Here is a 22,682-nt window from a genome sequence, read left to right on the forward strand (position 1 = left end):
CCCTCACCTATGGTATAGTGCACCCTGCCTTAGGGCTGTAAGGCCTGCTAGAGGGGTGTCTTACCTATACTGCATAGGCAGTGAGAGGCTGGCATGGCACCCTGAGGGGAGTGCCATGTCGACTTACTCGTTTTGTCCTCACTAGCACACACAAGCTGGCAAGCAGTGTGTCTGTGCTGAGTGAGAGGTCTCCAGGGTGGCATAAGACATGCTGCAGCCCTTAGAGACCTTCCTTGGCATCAGGGCCCTTGGTACTAGAAGTACCAGTTACAAGGGACTTATCTGGATGCCAGGGTCTGCCAATTGTGGATACAAAAGTACAGGTTAGGGAAAGAACACTGGTGCTGGGGCCTGGTTAGCAGGCCTCAGCACACTTTCAATTGTAAACATAGCATCAGCAAAGGCAAAAAGTCAGGGGGCAACCATGCCAAGGAGGCATTTCCTTACACCCATGTAACTACCTCCTTCTGGAACTGTAATGTTTCCTGTTAGAAATGGGGTCTCTAGTTGGCAGAGGCATTCACCTTTGTCCAAATAGGGACCACAGTTCCAGTCAGGGTAAGTCACACACAATCCAAATAATCCTGTGCCTACCCTCTGGTAGCTTGGCCCTGAGCAGTCAGGCTTAACTTAGAAGGTAATGTGCAAAGTATTTGTGCAATAAATCATACAGTAACAAAGTGAAAACACCACAAAAATACACCACACAGTTTTAGAAAAATATAATATATGTATCTGGTTAAATTAAGGTCAAAACGATGAAGATTCAATAAGCACAAGTTGAAATATCAGTTTTGCAAGATTAAAAAGAGTCTTAAACCTTAGAAATCAACAGTTGTCTCTTGGTTTCACAAAGTACTTGGTTTGCGTAAAAAATAAAATGCACTGAGATCACAGAGGAAGAGATGTGTGGAAAGATAGGGTGTGCGTCGGATTTTCCGATGTGGCACAGGCGATGCATTGTTTCTTTCCACGCTGCAAGGGGTTTTGCGTCGATTTCTGGAGCGCAGTCTTGGCTCCTTACTAGGATGCAGGGATCTTATTGACACCCTTGGATGATGCGTGGAAATCCTGGGAGTGTGGGACGAAGTCACAGGCGTTGCCTTGATCCGGTATGGTGACGCATCAAACATTCTGTTGCGCGGCAGGCGCTCCTTCGATTCTTCACTCGGGAAATCGGGCTGCGTCGTTCCATTTCAGCTGTGCGTCGATCCGGTAGGGCTGTGCATCGAATTTCCGGTCCCAAGGCAGGCACTGCGTCGAATCTTCACTCGGGAAGTCGGGCTATGTTGTTCCAGTTTGGCTGTGCAGTGATTGTCTTGTTGCGAGGCCGGCTGTGCTTCGTTTCCTGCAGGCTGTGCGTAGTATTTTGGCGCGCCAGAAGTTCCTTGAAGGGATGAAGGGTTTTTAGCCCTGAGACTTCAGAAAACAGGAGGCAAGCTTAATCCAAGCCCTTGGAGAGCGCTTCTCAGCAAAGTCAGAGGGCAGCAGGGCAACAGGCAGTTCCTCTTGACAGGTTAGAGGTTCAGGTCCAGAAGTGTCTGATTTGGTGGGTTCAGGGACCCAGTCAGGGACCCAGTTTATATACCCCACAATGCCTTTGAAGTGGAGGAGACTTCAAAGAGTGGTTTTGAAGTGCACAAGTATAGGTCTGTCTACCAGCGTCCCAGTAGGGGGTTTGGCAGTCCATTGTGTGAGGGCAGGCTACTAGACTTTGAAATGTAAGTGTCAGGCCTTCCACCCTGCCAGCCCAGGAAGACCCATTCAGTATGCAGATGAGTGCAGGTGTGACTGAGTATCCTGTGTTTGTGGTTGTCTGGGTGATATGCACAAGTGAGCTGTCAACCAGCCCAGCCCAGACGTGGATTGGAGGCAAGCTGTAAGGCACAAATTGATTTTAAGTGCAGAGAGATGCTCACTTTCTAAAAGTGGCATTTCTAAAATAGTAATGTAAAATCCAACCTCACCAATAAGCAGGAGTTTGTATTACCCTTCTGGTCATACTAAATATGACTTGGTTACCCCTTTCTGATCAGAATCAACCACTCAAACAGTATATGAGGGTAGTCCTAATGCTATCCCATGAAAGAAGCAGGCCTCACAGTTCTGGAAAACAAATCTAGGAGTTTTCCACTAAGGGGACATATAAACCACACATGTACATGTCCTGCCTTTTAATTACATACCACCCTGCCCTATGGGTTACTCAGGACCTACCGTAGTGGTGACCTACATGTAGTAAAAGGTAGTTTAGGGTTTGGCAAGTACTTTTAAATGGCAATTTGAAGTGGCAATGAAACTACACACACACACCTTGCAATGGCAGGCCTAGGACATGGTTAAGGGGATACTTGTTTGGGTGGCACAACCAGTGCCGAATGCCCACTTATTAGCATTCAATTTACAGGCCCTGGGCACAAGTAGTGCACTTTACTAGGGACTTACAAGTAAATCAAACATGCCAATTCAGTATAAACCAATGTTACCATGTTTGTAGGGAGAGAGCATATGCACTTTAGCACTGGTTAGAAGTGGTAACGTGTGCAGAGTCATAAAACCAGCAAAAACGGTGTCAGAAAAGTGGAGGGAGGCAGAAAGGCTAAAAGTTGGGAGATGACCACCCTAAGGCTGTCCGGTCTAACAAGTGTCCCCCCAGCTGAAAGTGGGGAGAGCTACCCAACCCCTTGGGAGCTCTCATCACTAAGGCGGAAGTATCTGGAGAGACCATCAGCATTGGTGTGGTCACTCCCCGGGAGCTGCTCCACCGTAAAGTCCATTCCCTGTAGGGAAATGGACCACCTCAAGAGTTTAGGATTTTCATCCCTCATCTGCATGAGCCATCTGAGGGGCCAGTGGTCTGTTTGAATTCGAAAGTAATTTCTAAACAGGTAGGGTCTCAGCTTCTTCAGTGCCCAGACCACAGCAAATGCTTCTCTTTCTATGGCACTCCATCTCTGTTCATGTGGTAATAGTCTTCTGTTAATAAAGACTACTAGTTGGTCTAGGCCCTCATTCAGCTAGGACTACCCCTATGCCATTCTCTGAAGCGTCTATCTGCACAATGAATTCCTTGGAGTAGTCAGGGGTGCACACGACTCCCTTCAGGGAGTATAAGGCTTTCTGACAAGCCTCTGTCCAATTCACCAACCTAGGTTGTTTCTTAGATGTGAGTTCTGGTAAAGGGGCCACTATGGTGCCATAGCCCTTCACAAATATGCAGTAGTAACCAGTGAAACTCAGGAAGGCTCTCACCTCAGTTTGGGGTTCAGGTGGTTGCCAGGCCATGGTTGTCTCAATGTTGGCCTGGAGGGGTTGCACCTTGCCACCACCTACTAGGTGACCCAAGGACACCACGGAACCCTGCCCAGTCTGGCACTTATTGGCCTTGATGGTCAGGCCTCCCTGTTGCAGAGCCTAAAGCATCTCCCTGAGGTGGAACAGGTGTTCCTCCCAGCTGGAGCTGTAGACGGCAGTGTCATCTAAGTAGGCTGCGCAGAACGCCTCCTTGCCAGCTAGGACCCCGTTAACCAACCGTTGGAAGGTAGCGAGGGGATTTGTCAATCCAAAAGCATTACTCTGAACTGGTAATGTCCCTCAGGAGTAGAAAAAGCAGATCTCTCGTTAGCCCCCTCAGTGAAGGCGATCTGCCAGTACCCTGATGTGAGATCAAAGGTACTGAGGAATTTTGCAGCGCCTAGCTTGTCTACAAGCTCACCAGCTCGGGGGATGCGGTAAGCATCTGTCTTTGTGACAGAATTGAGACCCCGGTAGTCCACACAGAACCTAAGTTCTGGCTTAGCACAAGGTGCGGTAGCCTTGGGAACCAGCATCACAGGGCTGGACCAGGGACAGCTGGACTTCTTAATCACCCCAAGAGCCAGCATCTTGGCAACATCCTCCTTGATGCTAGCCCTCACCTTGTCTGACAACCTGTACATTTTGTTCTCTACAGGGATACTGTCCCTGTGTCAATATAATGGACACACAAGTGTGTGAGTCCAGGGGTGAAGGAAAACAGGGAGGAGTACTGTTCCAATAACTGGTAGCATTTCCCCTCTCTGATCTAGGGTCAGGGAGTCAGAGAGATTTAGACCCTCCACTGACCCATCACCTTCCTTGGCAGAGAGGGGGCCAGGTAGAGGTTCACTCTCCTCTTCCATACCCTCATCTGCCACCAAAAGAATGCTGGCCTCAGACCTCTCAAAATGAGGCTTCAGTCAGTTCTGATGGAGCACCCTTAGGGTGTTTCTAGGGGACTTGAGGTCCACTAAGTAAGTTGCCTTCCCCTTACACTCCATGATTTCAAATGGGCCAGTCCAGTGGTCCTGAAGGGCCCCTGGCTCTATTGGCTCATCACCCAAACTTTGTCGCCAGGTTGAAACTCTAGCAGGGTGGCCTTCTTATCATACCATTGTTTCATAACCTCTTGAGTGGCCTTGAGGTTGCTTTTGGCTTCTTCCAGAAGCGCTGCATCTGGTTGCGGAGGGCCAACATGCAACTGACGTTTCTGGGAGCTTTCTCCCACCCCTCTTTTACTATGCTTTGGGGTCCCCTGACAGGGCACCCATAGAGAAGTTCAAAGGGACTGAACCCCACCCCCTTGTGGGGCACCTCCCTATCAGCAAAGAAAAGACATGGCAAGAGGACGTTCCACTTAAGCTTCATGGCCTCAAGGAGGCCTCTGATCATGCCTTTCAGGGTCTTGTTGAATCTCTGCACAAGACCATGGGATTCAGGATGGTAAGGGGTGGTGAACCGGTATGTCGCCCCACAAGCATCTCACATGGACTTCATGTATGCATCCCCATCAGAGCTGTTGTCACCAATGGTGCAATCACCTTCCTCAGAGTGATTACCTCTGGGTAGCGGGTGGCATGGTCCTCCAAAACCAGGTTAAATCTATTGCCTAAAGCAGTCTTGGGGTCCAAGGGACCAATGATGTCAATGCCCACCCTTTCAAAGAGGGTGCCAATGACAGGGAGAGGGATGAGGGGGCCTTGAGCCTTTTCCCTGTCTTCCCACTAGCGTGGCAGGTTGGGCAGGACCTACAGAATGGAGGCCACCCGCATTTGGGGCCAATAAAAGTGGGTGACAAGCCTGGCGAAGGACATGCCTTGCCCCAAATGTACCACCAGGGGGATGTAATGAGGCAGACCTTGTAGGAACGCCCAGTAGCACTCGAGGACCACCAGCACACGTGCTGCCCCAGCCTCCGGTACCTTAGGCTTACTTGTAGAGGAGATCATTCTCCCAATAAATATGGTGATCGCCAGAGGCTTCACCTTCTGCTTAGGCTGAGGCCTGCTGCTTCAGACCCTCAATAGTGGGGCATTCCTTCTGCGCCTTGCAGAATTCCTCCCTGGTTGGCCCACCCTCACCTTGCCAGCCAGTAAGCTCAGTTAGGTTACCCAGGGCAGCAGTGTCCTCCCCAGTTGGCTCTGGGGCTTCCTCCTCAGGGACCCTGTCAACCATCGTGGGAACTTCTGGGACCGGTTTCCCGCAGCGCTTGCCCTCTCCTTGGCAACTGTGTATGCCATTGTTCCAGGCTCCAGACGCCCTTGACTCCTTTCCTGGGCAGCCATGGACCTTGTGGTCATGCGGACCCACTCAGGGCAAACCTAACTTATCCACGACAGACCTTGGCTCTATCTCCTTCCAAGTAGTATGCTCAAGGTTGTTGCCTAGCAGACAATCTACAGGCATGGCAGGACTCACAGCTACTTTTCAGAGTAACCCGCCCCTACACACACACACACACACACACACACACTCAAAGGGAACCTGAGCTACCAGTACGTGGCTTTCACGATTGTCAGCGACTATGACGTGGTGGAATGTATTGGGATGACCTGCTCTGCTGACACCAGCTGACCCCTGACAGTAGTCATGCTGGCTCCTGTGTCACGCAGAGCCTCCACCCTTTGCCCATTAATGGTGACTCACTGCCTATACTTGGAAGTATTGGCAGGCACCATTTCCTCATCTCCCAGACACTACGGTCACCTCTATCTGTTCCCTAAAGCTAACTGGGACTACATCCTCCCCGAGCGCTACCCTAGCCAACCTAGGTGTCTACTCTCCAGTGGGGGGCTGTGCCCTCTTGGGACACTTGGGGTCACTCTTAGAGTGACCCTACCTAGTTCACTCTGTACATTGGGGTACAAACCCCCCTTTCTTACAGTCAAAGAATCCTGGTTACTTTGCAGAATCAGGTTGGGACTGGGTACCACTATCTCCTTGGGAATTATTTTGGGGGCTTATTGAGAACTCCTTATTTTTATGTTTTTCTCCCCCCCTCTTTCTTCTGGTGGGAAACCTGACAACATTTGTGGGTGTCCCCCCAGATACCTCTTTGGACACTCTGGTGCTAACCCAGAGGTCCGCCTCCTCAGCAAGCTTCCTGGGATCAGTAAGCTTACTGTCAATCAGTTGCTGGCGCAGCTCTGTAAAGCAAACACTGAGCATATGCTCCCTCAGGATCAAATTATATAACCCCACATAATCATTTACTTTACTGAACTGTACCCATCCATTCAGTGCCTTACTAGAAAAGTCAGAAAAGTCTACCCAAGTTTGTGTGGAGAGTTTGGTACTGTCTCTGAATTTCTGGTGATACTTTTCAGGGGTCAGTCCAAACTTGGCAATTAAAATGGCTTTCATGAGCGGGGATGTGTTACGGTCTTCTGGTTCTAATGTGAGAAGTGCTGTCCCTCCCAATTATTCATACATGTTTCCACAAGCCTGCCCCCCATTGCTCTTCAGAAACCCCATGGGCCCTTAGTGCAGCTTCAGAGGCATCAAACCATTTGCCACTGTAATCTCCCACCACATAACTTGGCACCACGTCTTTGGGCATACAAACCTTTTTGTCTCCAGCAGGTCCTGTATGTATGCTGCCACCATTACTGCTGGACTCAGACTTGAGGTCCAACTCCTTTAGACTCAGTTCATGAGCCAGAAGTAGTTTCTTTTCAGCCAATGCCCTTCTCTCCTCTGCTTCTTTATCTGCTCTCTTTTCCTCCATTTTTAATCTAACCAATTGCAGTTGGAACTCTCTCCCCTCCATCCTTTTCTCTGCGGTCAGGCCGTGGCTTGAGACACTGCTCCCTGGTTTAGCAGTGGGCACAAAGCCAGAGGTATCCCCCACCACTGCTATTGGCAAATCCTCTGGGGAGCCATCCTTTGGCCCCTCCATCTCAACATCCTCTTGTGAACGGGCTTCTGCTCGGGCCCTCAGCGCCTTTTGATACTCCTCCTTCCTGGAGGCACCCCAGGTAGGTACTCCCATCCCTTTGCAGAACCCTTTCAGCGGGCTGACAGTGTATGTCTCAAGCTTGGCTAGGTCAAACTCTCCCGCTCCTCCTTGAGACCCAGCCAGAGACATGTTGTGTAGGATTAGATAAAAATGTCAAGCAGAAAGAATTGCATTAAAAAAAGAAAAAATCGAACTGATCTCTAACTGTGGGTAGGTAGTATACACATAGCTATTATATGTCACTGCACAAATACAAGTCCTATCCTCACCGCTGATCACCAGTGTTAGAAATGGGGTCTCTAGTTGGCAGAGAAATTTACCTTTGTCCAAATAGGGACCACAATCCTAGTCAGGGTAAGTCACGCACAATCCAAATTATCCTGTGCCCACCCTGTGGTAGCTTGGCCCTGAGCAGTCAGGCTTAACTTAGAAGGCAATGTCTAAAGTATTTGTGCAATAAATCATACAGTAACGCAGTGAAACACCAGAAAAATACACCACACAGTTTTAGAAAAATATAAGATATTTATCTGGTTAAATTAAGGTCAAAACGATAAAGATTCAATATGCACAAGTTGGGATATCAGTTTTGAAAGATTAAAAAGAGACTTAAATATTAGAAATCAACAGTTGTCTCTTGGTTTCACTAAGTACCTGGTTTATGTCAAAAGTAACACACTCGAAGACCACAGAGGAGGAGATGCGTGGAAAAATAGGGTGTTCTGTGGTTTTTCCGATGCAGGCACAGATGATGCATCATTTCTTTCCACTCTGCAAGGGGCTTTGCGTTGATTTCCAGCACGCAGTCCTTCGATGCGGGGATCTTTTTGACACCCAGGGACGATACGTGGAAATCCTGGGCGTGCAGGACGAAGTCACAGGCATTGTCGATCAGGTATGGCAGTGCGTCAAATTTTCTGTTGTACGGCAGGCACTGCGTAGATTCTTCACTCAGGAAGTCGGGCTGCGTTTTTCCGGTTCACCTGTGCGTCGATTCGGTAGGGCTGTGCATCGAATTTCCGGTCGCAAGGCAGGCGCTGCGTTGAATCTTCACTCAGGAAGTCGGGCTACGTCGTTCCGGTTTGGCTGTGCGGCAGTTTTTGGCGCACAAGGAGTTCCTTGAAGAGATAGAGGGCCTGATTACAACTTTGGAGGAGGTGTTAATCCGTCCCAAAAGTGACGGTAAAGTGACGGATATACCACCAGCCGTATTATGAGTCCATTATATCCTATGGAACTCGTAATACGGCTGGTGGTGTATCCGTCACTTTTGGGATGGATTAACACCTCCTCCAAAGTTGTAATCAGGCCCAGAGTCTTTTGTGGCCCTGAGACTTCAAAAAACAGGAGGCAAGCTCAGTCCAAGCCATTGGAGAGCACTTCTCAGCAAAGTCAGAGGGAAGCAGGGCAGCAGTCCTTTTCAGCAAAGCAGTCCAGATGAGTCCTTTGGGCAGCCAGGCAGTTCCTCTTGACAGGTTGCAGGTTCAGGTCTAGAAGTGTCTGATCTGATGGGGTCAGGGACCCAGTTTATAAACCCAAAAATGCCTTTCAAGTGGGGGAGACTTAAAAGAGTGGTTTTAAGTGTACAAGGTCCCCTTTCAGTATAGTTCTGTCTGCCAGGGTCCCAGTAGGGCGTTTGGCAGTCCATTAAGTGAGGGCAGGCTACCAGCCTTTGAAATGTAAGTGTCAGGCCCTCCACCCTCCCAGCCCAGGAAGACCCATTCAGTATGCAGATGAGTGCAGGTATGACTGAGTATCCTGTGTTAGTTGTTGTCTGGGTGAAATGCACAAGGGAGCTGTCAACCATCCCAGCCCAGACGTGGGTTGGAGACAGGCTGTAAGACGCAGATGAATTTTAAGTGCAGAGAAATGCTCACTTTCTAAAAGTGGCATTTCTAAAATAGTAATATAAAATCCAACCTCACCAATAAGCAGGACTTTCTATTAGCATTCAGGCCATACTAAATTTGACTAGGTTACCCCTTTCAGAGCAGAATCTCAATCACTCAAACAGTATATGAGGGTAGTCCTAATGCTGTCCTATGAAAGGAGCACGCCTCATAGTAGTGGAAAACCAATTTAGGAGTTTTCCACCACAATGAAATATAAACTGCACATGTACATGTCCTGCCTTTTAACTACATGGCACCCTGCCCTATGGGTTACTTACGGCCTACATTATGGGTGACTTGTATGTAGAAAAATGGGAGTACTTTAAATACCACGTCAAAGTGGCAGTGAAACTGCAAACACAGGCCTTGCAATGGCTGGCCTGAGACATGGTAAAGAGGCCACTTATGTGGGTGGCACAACCAGTGCTGCAGGCTCTCTAGTAGCATTCAGTTTACAGGCCCTGGGGACATGTAATGCACTTTACTAGGGGCTTACGAGTAATTCAGATACGCCAATTGGGTGTGAACCAAAGTTACCATGTTTGTAGGGAGAGAGAATATGCACTTTAGCACTGGTTAGCAGTCCTAAAACCCCCAAAAACAATGTCAGAAAAGTGGAGGGAGGCAGGCAACAAGTTGGGGGATGACCACCCTAAGGCTGTCAGGTCTAACATCTCCTGCCATTCATAATCCTTCAAAACGCCCATGTCTACCTGCCATTTCATTTGTAAAGGTGTTAGTTCCTCCTGTGTGTTATGTATGAGGGTATTGTAGGTTAATGAGTTCACTTTAATTGTCCTGTGGTCATCTAGGAGTCATCTCTAGTGGCGTCTCCCCCACCCTATCATCATCCGGTGTAATCTCTCCCCATAGGACGTGCCTCAGTCGGTAGTACTTAAGAAATTGGGAGGGAGCCACGTCCTATTCCTCGTCATATTCCTTTCTAAGATGTGTGAATGGCACCATACCATACCATCCGCATCCCAGACATCCCCAAGCATGAAGAGGCTGATCAGTGCCAACCCGTAATGGGAGTTTCGGGGTCAGCCTCTTCCCCAGCCCATTTCCTTCAAAATTGTGTTCCATATCGTATACACTCTCTTGGTTGCGTCTGGAGCGCTGGAATTGAATTTGCCACTATAGAGAACATGAAGATGTCTCTTAATTCCAAAGGCATCTCTGTTATGTTGGTAGGCCGGTTCTTCTAGTGCCACAAGCACCCATTAGTTTTCCGTTATAACCTGAGCTGCTTCTTAATATTTGCAAACACCTGGTAGGGCTGTCCCACTGTCATACCTAGATCTTTGTAGGTTGCGGAGGGCCACCCATGGTGTCCCAAGCAGCCACAACAGTTTCTTCCTATAACTGTTAATCTTACTAAAGAAAGGCCCGGACTGTTTTGTAGGATATAAGTTAGTTTAGGCAGTGTGATCATTTAAAACAGTGCAGCTGCACCCAGTAGTGTCATCCAGTGTGTGGTATCTGTCTTAAGTCGGTATAGACGTTGGGCCAGATTATTCTCATACTTGGCGGGAACGTCCCTGCAAATCTAAAAGGCCCAGCTAACAGAACCAATCAGGTCCCCCTCTGATGGGCATGGGAAGAGTCTCTCAAGCTTCGAAGGGGCCCAGGCAGAACAGGAGTGATTTCTCCTAATTGATACTTAACTCTGAGTATCTTCCACAGATCCTGATTATTTTCCCTACACATGCCAATGACTGCTCCAGTTCTGTTAAGTATAAAAGGACATTGTCTGCGTATATCGATATCCTCTCATCTCAGGTATCTCCCCAAAGCCAGCCCCAAACCTTTGTATCCACCTGCATACACTCAGCCAACACTGCTATTGCCAAGGCGAACATCTTGGGTGAGAAGGGGCAGACCTTTCTAGTCCCCTGGCCTTCTGGAGTTCCCAAGAAAGAATACCACGTACTTTAACTTGCGCCCTTGGTGTCTCTTATAGGAGACTTAACCCACAGTCTGAATTTAGGCCCTATACCCATTTTCTCCAAAATAGCAAAATGGAAGGGCCTTTCCACCAAGTTAAATACTTTATTCGCATCCCACGATACCACCGCAAATGGAAGTGTCACATCCTTAGCTGCAACAATATTGTTGTGGAGGTGTCTAAGATTGAGCCTAGTCAATCGGTGTGGCATGAAACCATTTCGGTCCAGATGCACCTGGTCTAGTATCACTTTCTGCAAACGGTTCGCTAGGATCTTAGACAGTACTTAGTGTCCACGTTAAGTAATGATATCGGGTGATACGAGTCCCATCATGCCAGCGGTTTCTGGATCAGTACTATGGTTGCCAAGTTAGCATCATGGGGGATCTCACCCTGTTGGTATACTTCCTTTTACATCCTATGTAAGTGTGGTGTCACTATATTAGCTACCTTCTTAAGGAATTCCGCTGGTAGCTCATTGGGGTCCGGTGCTTTCTCAGATTGCAGTTGAGTCAGCGCCTTCTGCACCTCCCCAACAGTCAGGTCTTCCTCCAGTGTACCCATTTGTTGTCGATCAAGCCGCCAACAAGGGCATTCCTGAACAAACCTATATATACCCTCTGCTTCAGGTTGAAGTTTACTTCCATAGCAGCCTCTTGGATATACTGCCATTGTCTCTGCGATATTTTCTGAGCCAGTTACTAAAGAGTCGTCTGGGCCCCTAACTCCCTTTATGTGGTGTCTATCCTGGTCTTGTTTACTGAGCCATGCCAACATTTTCCATGCCTTGTCTCCCACTTCATACAGGCGCTTTGCCTGCATTATATTGTGTAAGTTAACCACATCTGTTGTTACTGAGCATCATTCCTCCACTTTCGCAAGGAGACGGGTCTTTGCTTCAGTTGATGGGCATGTTGCATAGTCATCTTCCAATTGGTATATGTCTCTCTCTAGGGCAATGTAGAATTCCTTGCATTTGTGTCTGTCACCAGCGATAATCACCCCCAGGATGGTGGCCTTGTATGCCTCTCACAATGTAGCCACTTTCGGCGCCGACTTATTGTTTTCATCAAAGTACTGGGTCAAGGCTATCTGCAACAAAGTCACTTCTTTCTCATTTATGAGTCTCCAAGTTGCAATTCACCACTCACTCCGACCCAGCTTATGAAGCGAGTCCATTATCATAACAAGTCGGGAACGGTCTGATATTCCTCTCACTTTATATTCAACTTCAATGAGCCTATGAATTGACTGCCTCGGGGTGAAGTAGTCATCGATACAGGAGAAGTATTGTGTGACCCAGAGTAGGAGTAGCACTGACATTTTCCATGATATCTCCCATACCTACGTCTTGTAGAAAAGGATCCAATTCCCTGGGCCATTCATCTGACTTGGACACTGTCTAGCTGATCATCCCGCAGTATAATAAAATCACCCCAATCACTGTGTTAGCCTGTGGTAGTTCAGTGAGTAATTTGCCTATTTTTGTCAGTGTTTCACCTTGAAGGCCCAGTGGGACATAAATATTAACCAAAGCCAAATGTTTCCCTTCACCCAGTACAGCTGTATAGCGTCCCAACTCATTCATCCATGTTGTCTTCATGTGAAAGGCCACGGATCTCTTGGTTAAAATTGCTAGACCCCATTGCACTAGATGAGTAGCCTGCCTGGGTAAGGATTGTATATTTTCCCATGGCCAGTACTTTCCTTCTGTTATCTTTCACATGTGTTTCCTGCAAGAAGACCATATCTGCCGCTTATCTCGCCAGCGCTTTCACCACTAGCCCAATTTTATCTTATTGCCTAGGCCTTTCACATTCCAACTCAACAATTAGCACGTATGGTGATTCATCCCACATGTAATCGTGCCCTCTCCCCGCATCCCATTGATCCGTCATGGTATAAGTAACCATACTATGACAGATGAGGTGCCCACGTCACTGCAAACTTTTAAACAATTAACAATGACTGAACTAATCACCCTCTTACTTTACCGTGTTGTGGTCCGTGAACCAGCCGCCACCTCAAATCATGGTATGTCCGTCATCCATTTAACTTGTCTAAAGAAAACAAAAACATCTGGAGTCTGTAAATACAGGTTCCTTATGTCGTGCAGGTCGTGGCCCGTGGCAGTATATTTGACCCCTAGCAGTCGCCAGACAGGCCTTGTCAACCCTTGGCCCCCAGGGCCCGCCTGTAACTTTGCTGTCCTAGGTGCTAGATACAGCTGAGGCTCCCTCCAGGGTGTAGACTCAATGTAGCTCCACTCACCTCCATTTGTTTGCTGCTGGGCTCTTCTCTGCCTGATCAGTAGTGCTGTTAGTTAAATGCCTCTTTCCCCCAGGGCCAGCCGCTCCCGTCTTCAGGAATAATAATATGACAGTGCCACCCCTTCAGATGTAGTTACAGGGCTGAAATTGTGCAGGGGCCCTTCCCTGCTCAGTGGGGCCCCCAGTGTGTCTGGGGTGGGAGATGGCCCATGCAACACCTACAGTCTCTAATGCCTGATTACCCTGGGGCCGGCCCGTCTCACCACAGCTGTGTTGGAGCTGTTCAAAGCCGCGCCTCCATCTTGGGCGCTGCCTTGGCTCCTCTCCAGGAAACGATTTGGGCAAATCCCAGCCAATCACCAGGCCCCTGTTCCAACTAAGAGCTCCTGAGGTGGTCCTTACCTCGTGGACCCACTTCCAACCCATTTGGGGCTTGGGTGGTGGTGTCACAGGATAATGTGCTGGAAACCACAGGCGCTGGCGCTGAGCTAGATAGCTGCGGACTCCATGCACGCCCTTGTGGAGGGTTATATTTTGACTAACATGCACTACTGAGAATATGATTAGTGCTGTATTGGACTCCTTGGAGTTTGTAAATAAGTCATTTTTGGAAACTTGGGTAGAGGTTAATAAAGTAATTGAAATGTACTAGTGAGTAGAATACAGTTGTTTTTGTCATGCCAGGACTGCATAGTGTGAAAAAGATAGTTTTGAGGGTTTGATTCATTTCAAATTCAAAGGATTTGTTGTGAACTGATTAGTGAGCTATATTCAAAATGAGGCCATTATTACTGTCGTTAAACCGTAGTGAAGGTCACAGTTATACCTATGTACAGTTATCATTCTCACAAAGGCCAGACAGAATCATTACATCAACTCTTGGAGCAATGTCTTCACTACATTAGTAATGAATACCAGAATAATTGGATTGGTCTATTAGTGGCAACTGAATTGTATTACAAAGGCACCTAACATTCATCCACTGGTGAGAGTCTTTTCTACTTCCTGTATGCTTACTATGACAAAGCATTTGCGAACATTTTCGAGCAATATACTGTTCCCACTGCTATTGCTCAAGGGCAGACATTAAGAGGTGGTCAACAGAAATCTGGAAACACCTTCAATTTGTTCAAGCAAATTAAGGCAATATACTAGTCAGAAGTGTTTCTTATGCCAGTTTGGCAAGAAGATCAATTTTAGCTGTTTATGCAGAATCTAAAGCCTGCTGAAACTCGGCACCTAGATTTGTCCATTTAAGTGTTGAATCAATCCAACAACATAAAATGTAACCTTTTCATTCCAGTGAATAGTGCATCCCTTACTCTACACACCATAGATTAGACAAGTGGTGGGATGGATGGGACCACAGAACCACTTGTTTACCTTTCATGGCGAATTATTAGCAAGAATATTAAGTGGCTTAGGTTTGGCATCTGTGGACATTAGTACTAGTTAATCAGTTGGAAAGTGTATGTACCTAAATACCTCACACACATCCTAAGTAGTTCCAGAAAAATCAGGCCACATTGCTCCAAGAGCAGATGATGATGATGATGATGTCACTAAATCAGATTCTTCACTGGGGAAAGATCAGTTTCTTGTCCTATTTTCCTGAGCGGTAGGCAGCTTAGGCTTCCTGTTCTGAAATTCTTGTGGAAATGTTCAGCCGGGATGTCCTGCTGTGTTCATGATGGGGCATGGGATGAACCTATGCTTCCTTTGAGAGATGAGGCACATATTCTCAGATCATAAGTCATCAAAGCTTAATATAGCCAGTGATTCTTTGCATGGCAGTCAATACTTGTGTCTATGGGAAAGGACAGCAAACCTTTGAGGGAGTGTATATACATTATAACATGGCATGCATGTACCTCTGTGGTTCTGTGCTTTGTGGAGCAGCCAAAACTAACCTATGCTTGATCTCAGTTGCAAACTAAAATGCCTTGGCATGTAAGAACAGCTGGCAGAATCTGTACATTTTCAGTCAATCAATCAATCAATCAGTGCTTGTAAATTGCAGCTACTCACCAGTTAGGGTCTCAAGGCGAATGGAGGGGGGGGGGGGGGGGGGGGGGGGAGAGTGTAGCATATACCGGTCAGGTGGTTTAAAAAAGCCACGTCTTCAGTTCCTTCGTGAAGCTGAGGAGGGAGGTGATTTGTTTGATGTGGATAGGTAGGGCTTTCCAAGAGGTGGCTGCAAGGTAGGAGAAGAAGCATCCTCCTGTTCTGGTTTTTCTGATGCAGGGTACTTCTGCGAGATATAGCTGGGCTGAGCGTAGGGCACTGTGGGGTACGTGGAAGTTGAGTCACTATGATGATTAATTGAGCAACTAGATCATCTGAGGATCACTGCAACATGAGGAAGAACTCAATTTCATGGGGCAATTTCGAGCCCAATGGAATCTATGGATTTTCGTACTGGGATGGAAGCCTCCTTCATGCCACCCTGCTAGGTTTGGGGATTTGTATTTTGTATGTGTCCATGATGAGTTTTCCCCTTGAGAAAATACATTTACTAAGCTGTTGACTGATCGTAAGCTCATCTTTGCTGAAGGTGATCTGTTGATCAGTTCAGAAACAAGTATATTACAATTGCATAAGTAGAGAATTTTGTTTTGCTCTAATGAGAAATTGTGGACTTTGAGTTAGAAAATCAAAAACTAACTCTTTTCACAAGGTTACTTCCCTTCCTTTGTAACCAGATGAACTGGGAGTAGCATTCTATAGAAGAGGGGCTATAAAACCAAGGGCCTTGTTTAAAGTTTGTTAGATGGGATTCAGGTGTGGTGGATGTCCCGCGCAAATGGATTCTAGCCAATAGCACTTGTAATGTGGCAGATAGGATATTCTTAAAATTTTGACGGAGGATCCTGACCGTCAAACTCTAAATGAGGATCTAAGTCTTTCATTCATAAAGAAGCAGGCAATGTGTTTCCACATATTCATGAATTCTGTGATCCACCTCATCTGTAACTTGTACATTTCATGCAATTCACTCTTTGTACAGATCATCTATAATATTACATCACATACTCTGCATGATTTACAGACACATCAAAATATATATATGCCAGGTGGCTGTATTGATGGTATTTATATGTAATCAATGTCTTTATAGCCAATGCTCGCCAAATAATCAGCATCTTTACCGCTGATGCTTGCTAGATAATCACGTTTACAGCTGATCCTTTACTCTTTCTGCCTCTTCATAATAATAGAGCCATTGTAGTCTAAAGTTGTTGTCTTATATTTTAAAACACTATAGAGATAACATGGAAAAGGTCTTTCTTCTCACACTATAGAGAGAACGTAGAAAAGATCTTCTCTGAGATGAAGGAGGAATTTCGTCAAATATGCAAGTTGACTAGAGAGCAAACTGACCGACTGCATAAATTCAACCAGAGGAAAGAAACTGCAGCAGGTAACTTTTGTTTTTGTTTGTGGCTGTTGTTACATTTTGTAGGTTTTCCTCATGGATCTATACTGTTAAAATTTATCTTCATAATTGTGGAAATGGAATCCTTAATTGATGACTAAAAGAAGCTCTTAAGTTTCCGTACACCCTCCTTACTGCTGCACATGTACTGCTTCAGACTGTGGGCAAGATGGACATCCTTAGAACTAAATATTGCAGACATGTACACTTTACGTGGTAGATATATTCCAGTGCAGAAGATTCTCCCCCTACACCTCTAGTAAATGTAGTGTAGTAGTAGTAGTAATTCCATCATTCCCTTCTACAGTAGTTAAATGTGGTAATTGGATGTAAAAACATTTTGGACATTTCTGAGTTGGTTGGTGTTCAACACCTTTCGAATGGCCTTCTCTGCCTCTTGCTTTTGAAACATCCATCTTCCTACCCTTAACCATATACCTATGACTACAGAAAATCTGTCATACTTGCAGACTAACTACAGTCGTAATTACCACCTACCTATGTTTGAAGTTCCTGATTTTATGAATCAGAGTCTGCCTTAGGCACATGCAAATGACCGCTTTTGTACACTTTAATTACATTAAACTGAGCACATCTTTTTAGCTCCTTTGTAAACTCCTTCCTTCTAATCAAATTAAAATCTATTAAAATAGACAACCATAAGAAATCCACATGGTCTTTGAAAAAACTATATATTGTCACATAGGTAGTGAAAGAGTGGGAAAATTGCAAAAACAGTTGATAGTGAACTCTGTGAGGTACCCTGAAGGGTGACTGCAAGGACACTGTAGAGAAGATCTCTCCTTTAGGAATATTTTCCTGTCAGTTTATAATTTGAAAGAGGGGCCCAACACAATAATTGAAGCATGTTGACAAATCTTAAATACTTCTTTCCAAATTGCTTGGCTATGGTCGCTGAGCACCTCCAAAAGAATGTTTTCTTATGTGGACGATTTGCTCCTTTGAGCATCTACATCTCAAGACGTTTAACAGTACTTCTGGATGACAGTGTCCATTCTACAGCACATGGATCTAAGGATAAATTAAGTGAAATCCGCATCAGTCCCAATCCAAAAGAATAATTATCTGGGAGCATTCTTAAATACATAATCAGCAAGAGTGGATCCTTCATAGGAAAGCCTTCTTCTATCATCTGAACTGTAACAATCTCATAAATACGAAGTGTGATAGCTCATTAGATCTCTTACTTGCTTTAGGTCCATGGCATTTTACATCTTCCTGGTCCCTCGTGCATGACTATGGATGAGCCCAGCCTTGCAGTTTCTAGGAGTGAGTGGTGCCAATGCTCAGGTAGCTCAAAGAAGTTACAATTCGATCTAACCATGGTGGTTCTATCAGATAATCTTTTGAAAAGGTTTCCTTTTCTTTAGGATACACCTTCACGTACTGGCCTAAAACTTCCTTTTTATTACATATGGCATACTTAGAATTAGCCCTAAACAGCCCACAGGGCAGGGTGCAGTGTATGTAAAATCTTGGGCATGTACTTTTAACTTTTACATATCCTGGTAGTGAACAACTCTTACATTCATTTTTCAGTATTGAAAGGCATGCTTCTTTCAAAGGATAAATTGAGTTACCTTATTATATCTAATAAGTGATAACTCTCGATTGGGAGTAGTAAAGCCGACTTTGGTCTCTAAAGAATTATAATTTAAAGCCCTCTTTAATGGTAAAGCATGATTTTAAGCCACAATTCTAAAAATGCATCTTTTTGAAAGTTAGCATTTTCTTGTGTTGCTGCAACAGCACTCTACTGCTGCTGTGAGCTGCCCTCCTGGACCCAGCCTGCCTTGTGTACCCAGGACTCCTGCAAATCTCCAAGGGTTAGTTGGCTGCCCCCCTTGTTCAAAGCCATAGGTATCTAACCGGCTTCTTCTTCGTCGACAAAGCTCCACGCAGCGCGATGCAGATCACCACCAACACTGGCCAAGCGCAACACATCTCGTCCTCTTCACTGATACAACGCAGCGCAAACCAAGGCGGCTTTCTTCAATGACAATGCGGCTCAGTCCCGACAGTGGCCCTGTGCAATGTACCTCATCCCAGCACAAGTCCTCGCATGCCGACAGTTTCCTCGACAGCTGTGCAAATCCTTGCATCACAAGCTCCTGCTGACTGCTTCATCAAATTTGCGATTGCAGGGCCGGACCTCTCCTCGCAGCTCCTCGTCAACGACTCCTCGAAACCAAACTGCGCAGCTTGACACAAAGACTCCAAAGCTCAACGTCTAGGCCATAAAGTACTTTCCTAGCAGACTGAACTCAGTCCTGTATCCGGCCAGTGCTTCAGTGTAGTCGGCCTGAACTTGTGACTTGGACCCAGTTTGCTGCAACCAAATAACCATGGTGGGCGCATTTTGCTTCTTAGCGCTTGATCTCTCCAAAACCTTTGAAATTATAATTCTGGTTCTAGTCATTTGATTTTTGGTCATTTTGGTGTCAATTTATTAAAATATACTCTATTTTTCTTAATTGGTGTGGGATTTTTCTGGTTTTATGTTGTCACTTTATTAATGTTTGAAGAGTTTCTTAATTACTTTACACATTGCCTCTAAGTTAAGGATTGCTTTTGTCCCGAGCTACCAAAAGTTTAAGCACAGATTAGTTTGGTGTTTGCTTGTGTTTCACCCTTACAAGAATTGTGGTTGTTGCTTGAGTAGGGCATCAGCCCCTCTCCACCAGTCTGGTTTCTCACAAGGATGACTTCTGCAAATCAGGTGTTTCTCATATAGACCTGTTTGCAAACACAGAAAACAAAAAAGGCTCTGGCTATGCCTTCAGGTTCTTCCAAGTGGGCACGTTGACAGCTGCTCTGTTCATGAGCTGGTTGAGGAGTTTTGTTTATGTATTTCCACCAATTTTCCTGATTCCAACCATCTTCTTAAAATAATGAAAGCAAAGCTTGGATGACCTTAAAAGCCCCAGAATGGCCTCATCAGTGACGGTTCACAGGTCTTCCCACCTCCGAATGTCCATGAATGAGGATTACATGCAGGCCACATTTTATATGAAAGTTCAAGATCAGATCCATCACCCCAAATTTTTTGTTGAACATGGCAGCCTGCTCCCGAATTCTTGTGGGAAGGACATTTATATCTTCCACAAGAATATATGGCTATCTATAATGAGACTTGGCATCCATATATCAGGACTTACTATGCTTTCAAATGGAAGAGGTTCTGCATCTCGTAGAGTTCAAAGAATAGCGATCCAACTAGCTGCCAGGAGGAGAAGGTACTTCCTTATGTTTTCTACTTGCTCAAGATGTAGCTGCAGTTTATGTCAATAAAGGTGCATCTTACAGCCATTACAGCTTAGAGAAATAGCCCTTTGTAAGCATGTTTTTCATGAGTCACTCAAAGTTATTTTTTGTTTAGAAGACATTAAAAAAATCTTCCCCAAGAAAGTGAACCTCTCCTCCATGGGAGCTCGACCTTCTTCTCTCCTTATTAGCGTGCCCTTCTTGTGAACCAATTCTCAAAGCTAATTTGCAGAATATATCTTGGAAAGCTGCTTTCTTTATAGCCATCACATAAATGCTCACAGAGTTATTGAAATTCCAGCTCTTTGCTATAATGAACCGTGTTAGACCTGTCAGCCTTAAGGAGGCGTTCCCTCAAACATTTTGCCTTCTATACTCCTGTTTTTGCTGAATTTGTTTTTCTTGGCCTGGTGACTGTGTGCACTTTACCACTGCTGACCAGTGCTAAAGTGCTTGTGCTCACTCTCTTCAAACATAGTAACATTGACTTACAACGAATTGGCATACTTAGTTTACTATTAAAGTGTTATATGTCTTAGAAAGTGGTGCAAGCAAGCAGTAAAGACGCACTGACATAGGATGCCAGTTAGAGGCTGCAGTAGCAGTTGCGGTTCTGAGCTATGACTCCTTAAGTCCAGAAGGGAGCCAAGGCTGCAGAAATTTGGGTTACTGTACATCTCCTTTCCGACTGCTGCCTGTCCACTCTCCTCCCTTTCTCTGGGAGTGCGTTTTCCTTTAGATTTACTTCAGCTTGGTGTCCTTGCTGTTTCAGGATGCTTTAGCAGTGGCTTTGGTGGGCGCTGAGCATGCTGCCTACAGATAGACCTTATATATGGTGAAGCAGAACCTGTCTCTTTGTGGAAAAAAAAAAACTTTCACAGAGGATTCAGAGTGCGGGGCCAGTACAGGAGTGAGGTAAAGCCATAGGGCCATGGTCCATTTCCAGGAGGTAGGAAGCAACCGGTACTAGGCCAGGGCGGCTTGCACTTTTTATTCTATACTGGGTAAACAGCAATTCATTTGCTGAAATATAAAAAGTGAAAAATAGGTATCAAGAAAACTTGTATTTCCAAAATGGCCACTAGATAAGGTGTTGAGAAGCAGTGGTTACTTGCACATCTCTGAATTCCGGGGTGCCCATACTAGCATGTGAATTACATGGCATTTCTCAAATAGACGTCTTTTTACACACTGCCTTACATTTGGAAGGACAAAATGTAGAGAAAGACAACGGGCAATAACACTTGTTTTGCTATTCTGTGTTCCCCCAAGTCTCCTGATAAAAATGGTACCTCACTTGTGTGTGTAGGCCTAGCGCCCACGAAAGGAAATGGCTCAAAACACAACGTGGACACATCACATTTTTTCACAGAAAACAGAGGTGTTTTTTGCAAAGTGCCTACCTGTGGATTTTGGCCTCTAGCTCAGACGGCACCTGGGGAAACCTAGCAAACCAGCGCATTTTTTAAAACTAGACACCTAGGGGAATCCAAGATGGGGTGACTTGTTAAGCTCTGACCAGGTTCTGTTACCCAGAATCCTTTGCAAACCTCAAAATGTGACCAAAAAAACACTTTTTCCTCTCATTTCGGTGACAGAAAGTTCTGGAATCTGAGAGGAGCCACAAACTTCCTTCCACCCTGCGTTCCCCCATGTCTCCCGATAAAAATGGTACCTCACTTGTGTGGGTAGGCCTAGCGCCCACAAAAGGAAATGGCCCAAAACACAACGTGGACACATCAAATCTTTTCACAGAAAACAGAGGTGTTTTTTACAAAGTGCCTACCTGTGGATTTTGGCCTCTAGCTCAGTCGGCACCTGGGGAAACCTACCAAACCAGCGCATTTTTTAAAACTGGGCACCTATGGGAATCCAAGATGGGGTGACTTGTGGGGGCTTTGACCAGGTTCTGTTACCCAGAATCCTTTGCAAACCTCAACATTTGACCAAAAAACACTTTTTCCTCTCATTTCGGTGACAGAAAGTTCTGGAATCTGAGAGGAGCCACAAATTTCCTTCCACTCAGTATTCCCCCAAGTCTCCCGATAAAAATGGTACCTCACTTGTGTGGGTAGGCCTAGTGCCCACAAAAGGAAATGCCCCAAAACACTATCTGGACACATCAAAATTATCAAATACAAAACTACCTATTTTTGCAGGGGGGCACCTGCGTTTTTGGTCCTGGGCTCAGCAGCCTTCTAGGGAAACCTACCAAACCCAGACATTTCTGAAAACTAGACACCTGAGGGAGTCCAGTTCGGTGTGACTTGCGTGGATCCCCCAATGTTTTCTTACCCAGAATCCTCAGCAAACCTCAAATTTAGCTAAAAAATCTAATTTTTCCCACATTTCTGTGTGGGATCACCGCACTGGGACACATTTCATACCACCCAATGTTTCCCTCAGTCTCCCGGTAAAAATGATACCTCATTTGTGTAGGTGGGCCAAGTGCTTGTGAAAGGGAAGAGCCAAAAACATGTCGATATTGAGGGGGAACAAAGGGGGTCCAAAAGGGCAGTTTGCAAAAAAACATTTTTAGGCTGACAAGTGCAGCAGAATTTTTATCGGTATAGATGAGACAATGCTGGGTGGTAGG

The 22,682-nt window shown here is 45.8% G+C and overlaps 1 protein-coding gene across 15 annotated transcripts in view; it reads left to right on the forward strand.

Annotated features, from left to right (window-relative positions):
• Window positions 1–22,682, forward strand: part of TANK (TRAF family member associated NFKB activator) — a 549,717-nt gene that overhangs the window by 441,133 nt on the left and 85,902 nt on the right. For all 15 annotated transcript variants that reach the window (XM_069224232.1, XM_069224234.1, XM_069224233.1 and 12 more), the window contains one exon: window positions 16,668–16,786. In XM_069224232.1, the coding sequence (XP_069080333.1) occupies window positions 16,668–16,786 (119 nt within the window). The remainder of the gene's footprint in view (window positions 1–16,667; window positions 16,787–22,682) is intronic.

This window comes from Pleurodeles waltl, chromosome 3_1, assembly GCF_031143425.1.
Source record: "Pleurodeles waltl isolate 20211129_DDA chromosome 3_1, aPleWal1.hap1.20221129, whole genome shotgun sequence".
In the NCBI taxonomy this organism is placed as follows: domain Eukaryota; kingdom Metazoa; phylum Chordata; class Amphibia; order Caudata; family Salamandridae; genus Pleurodeles; species Pleurodeles waltl.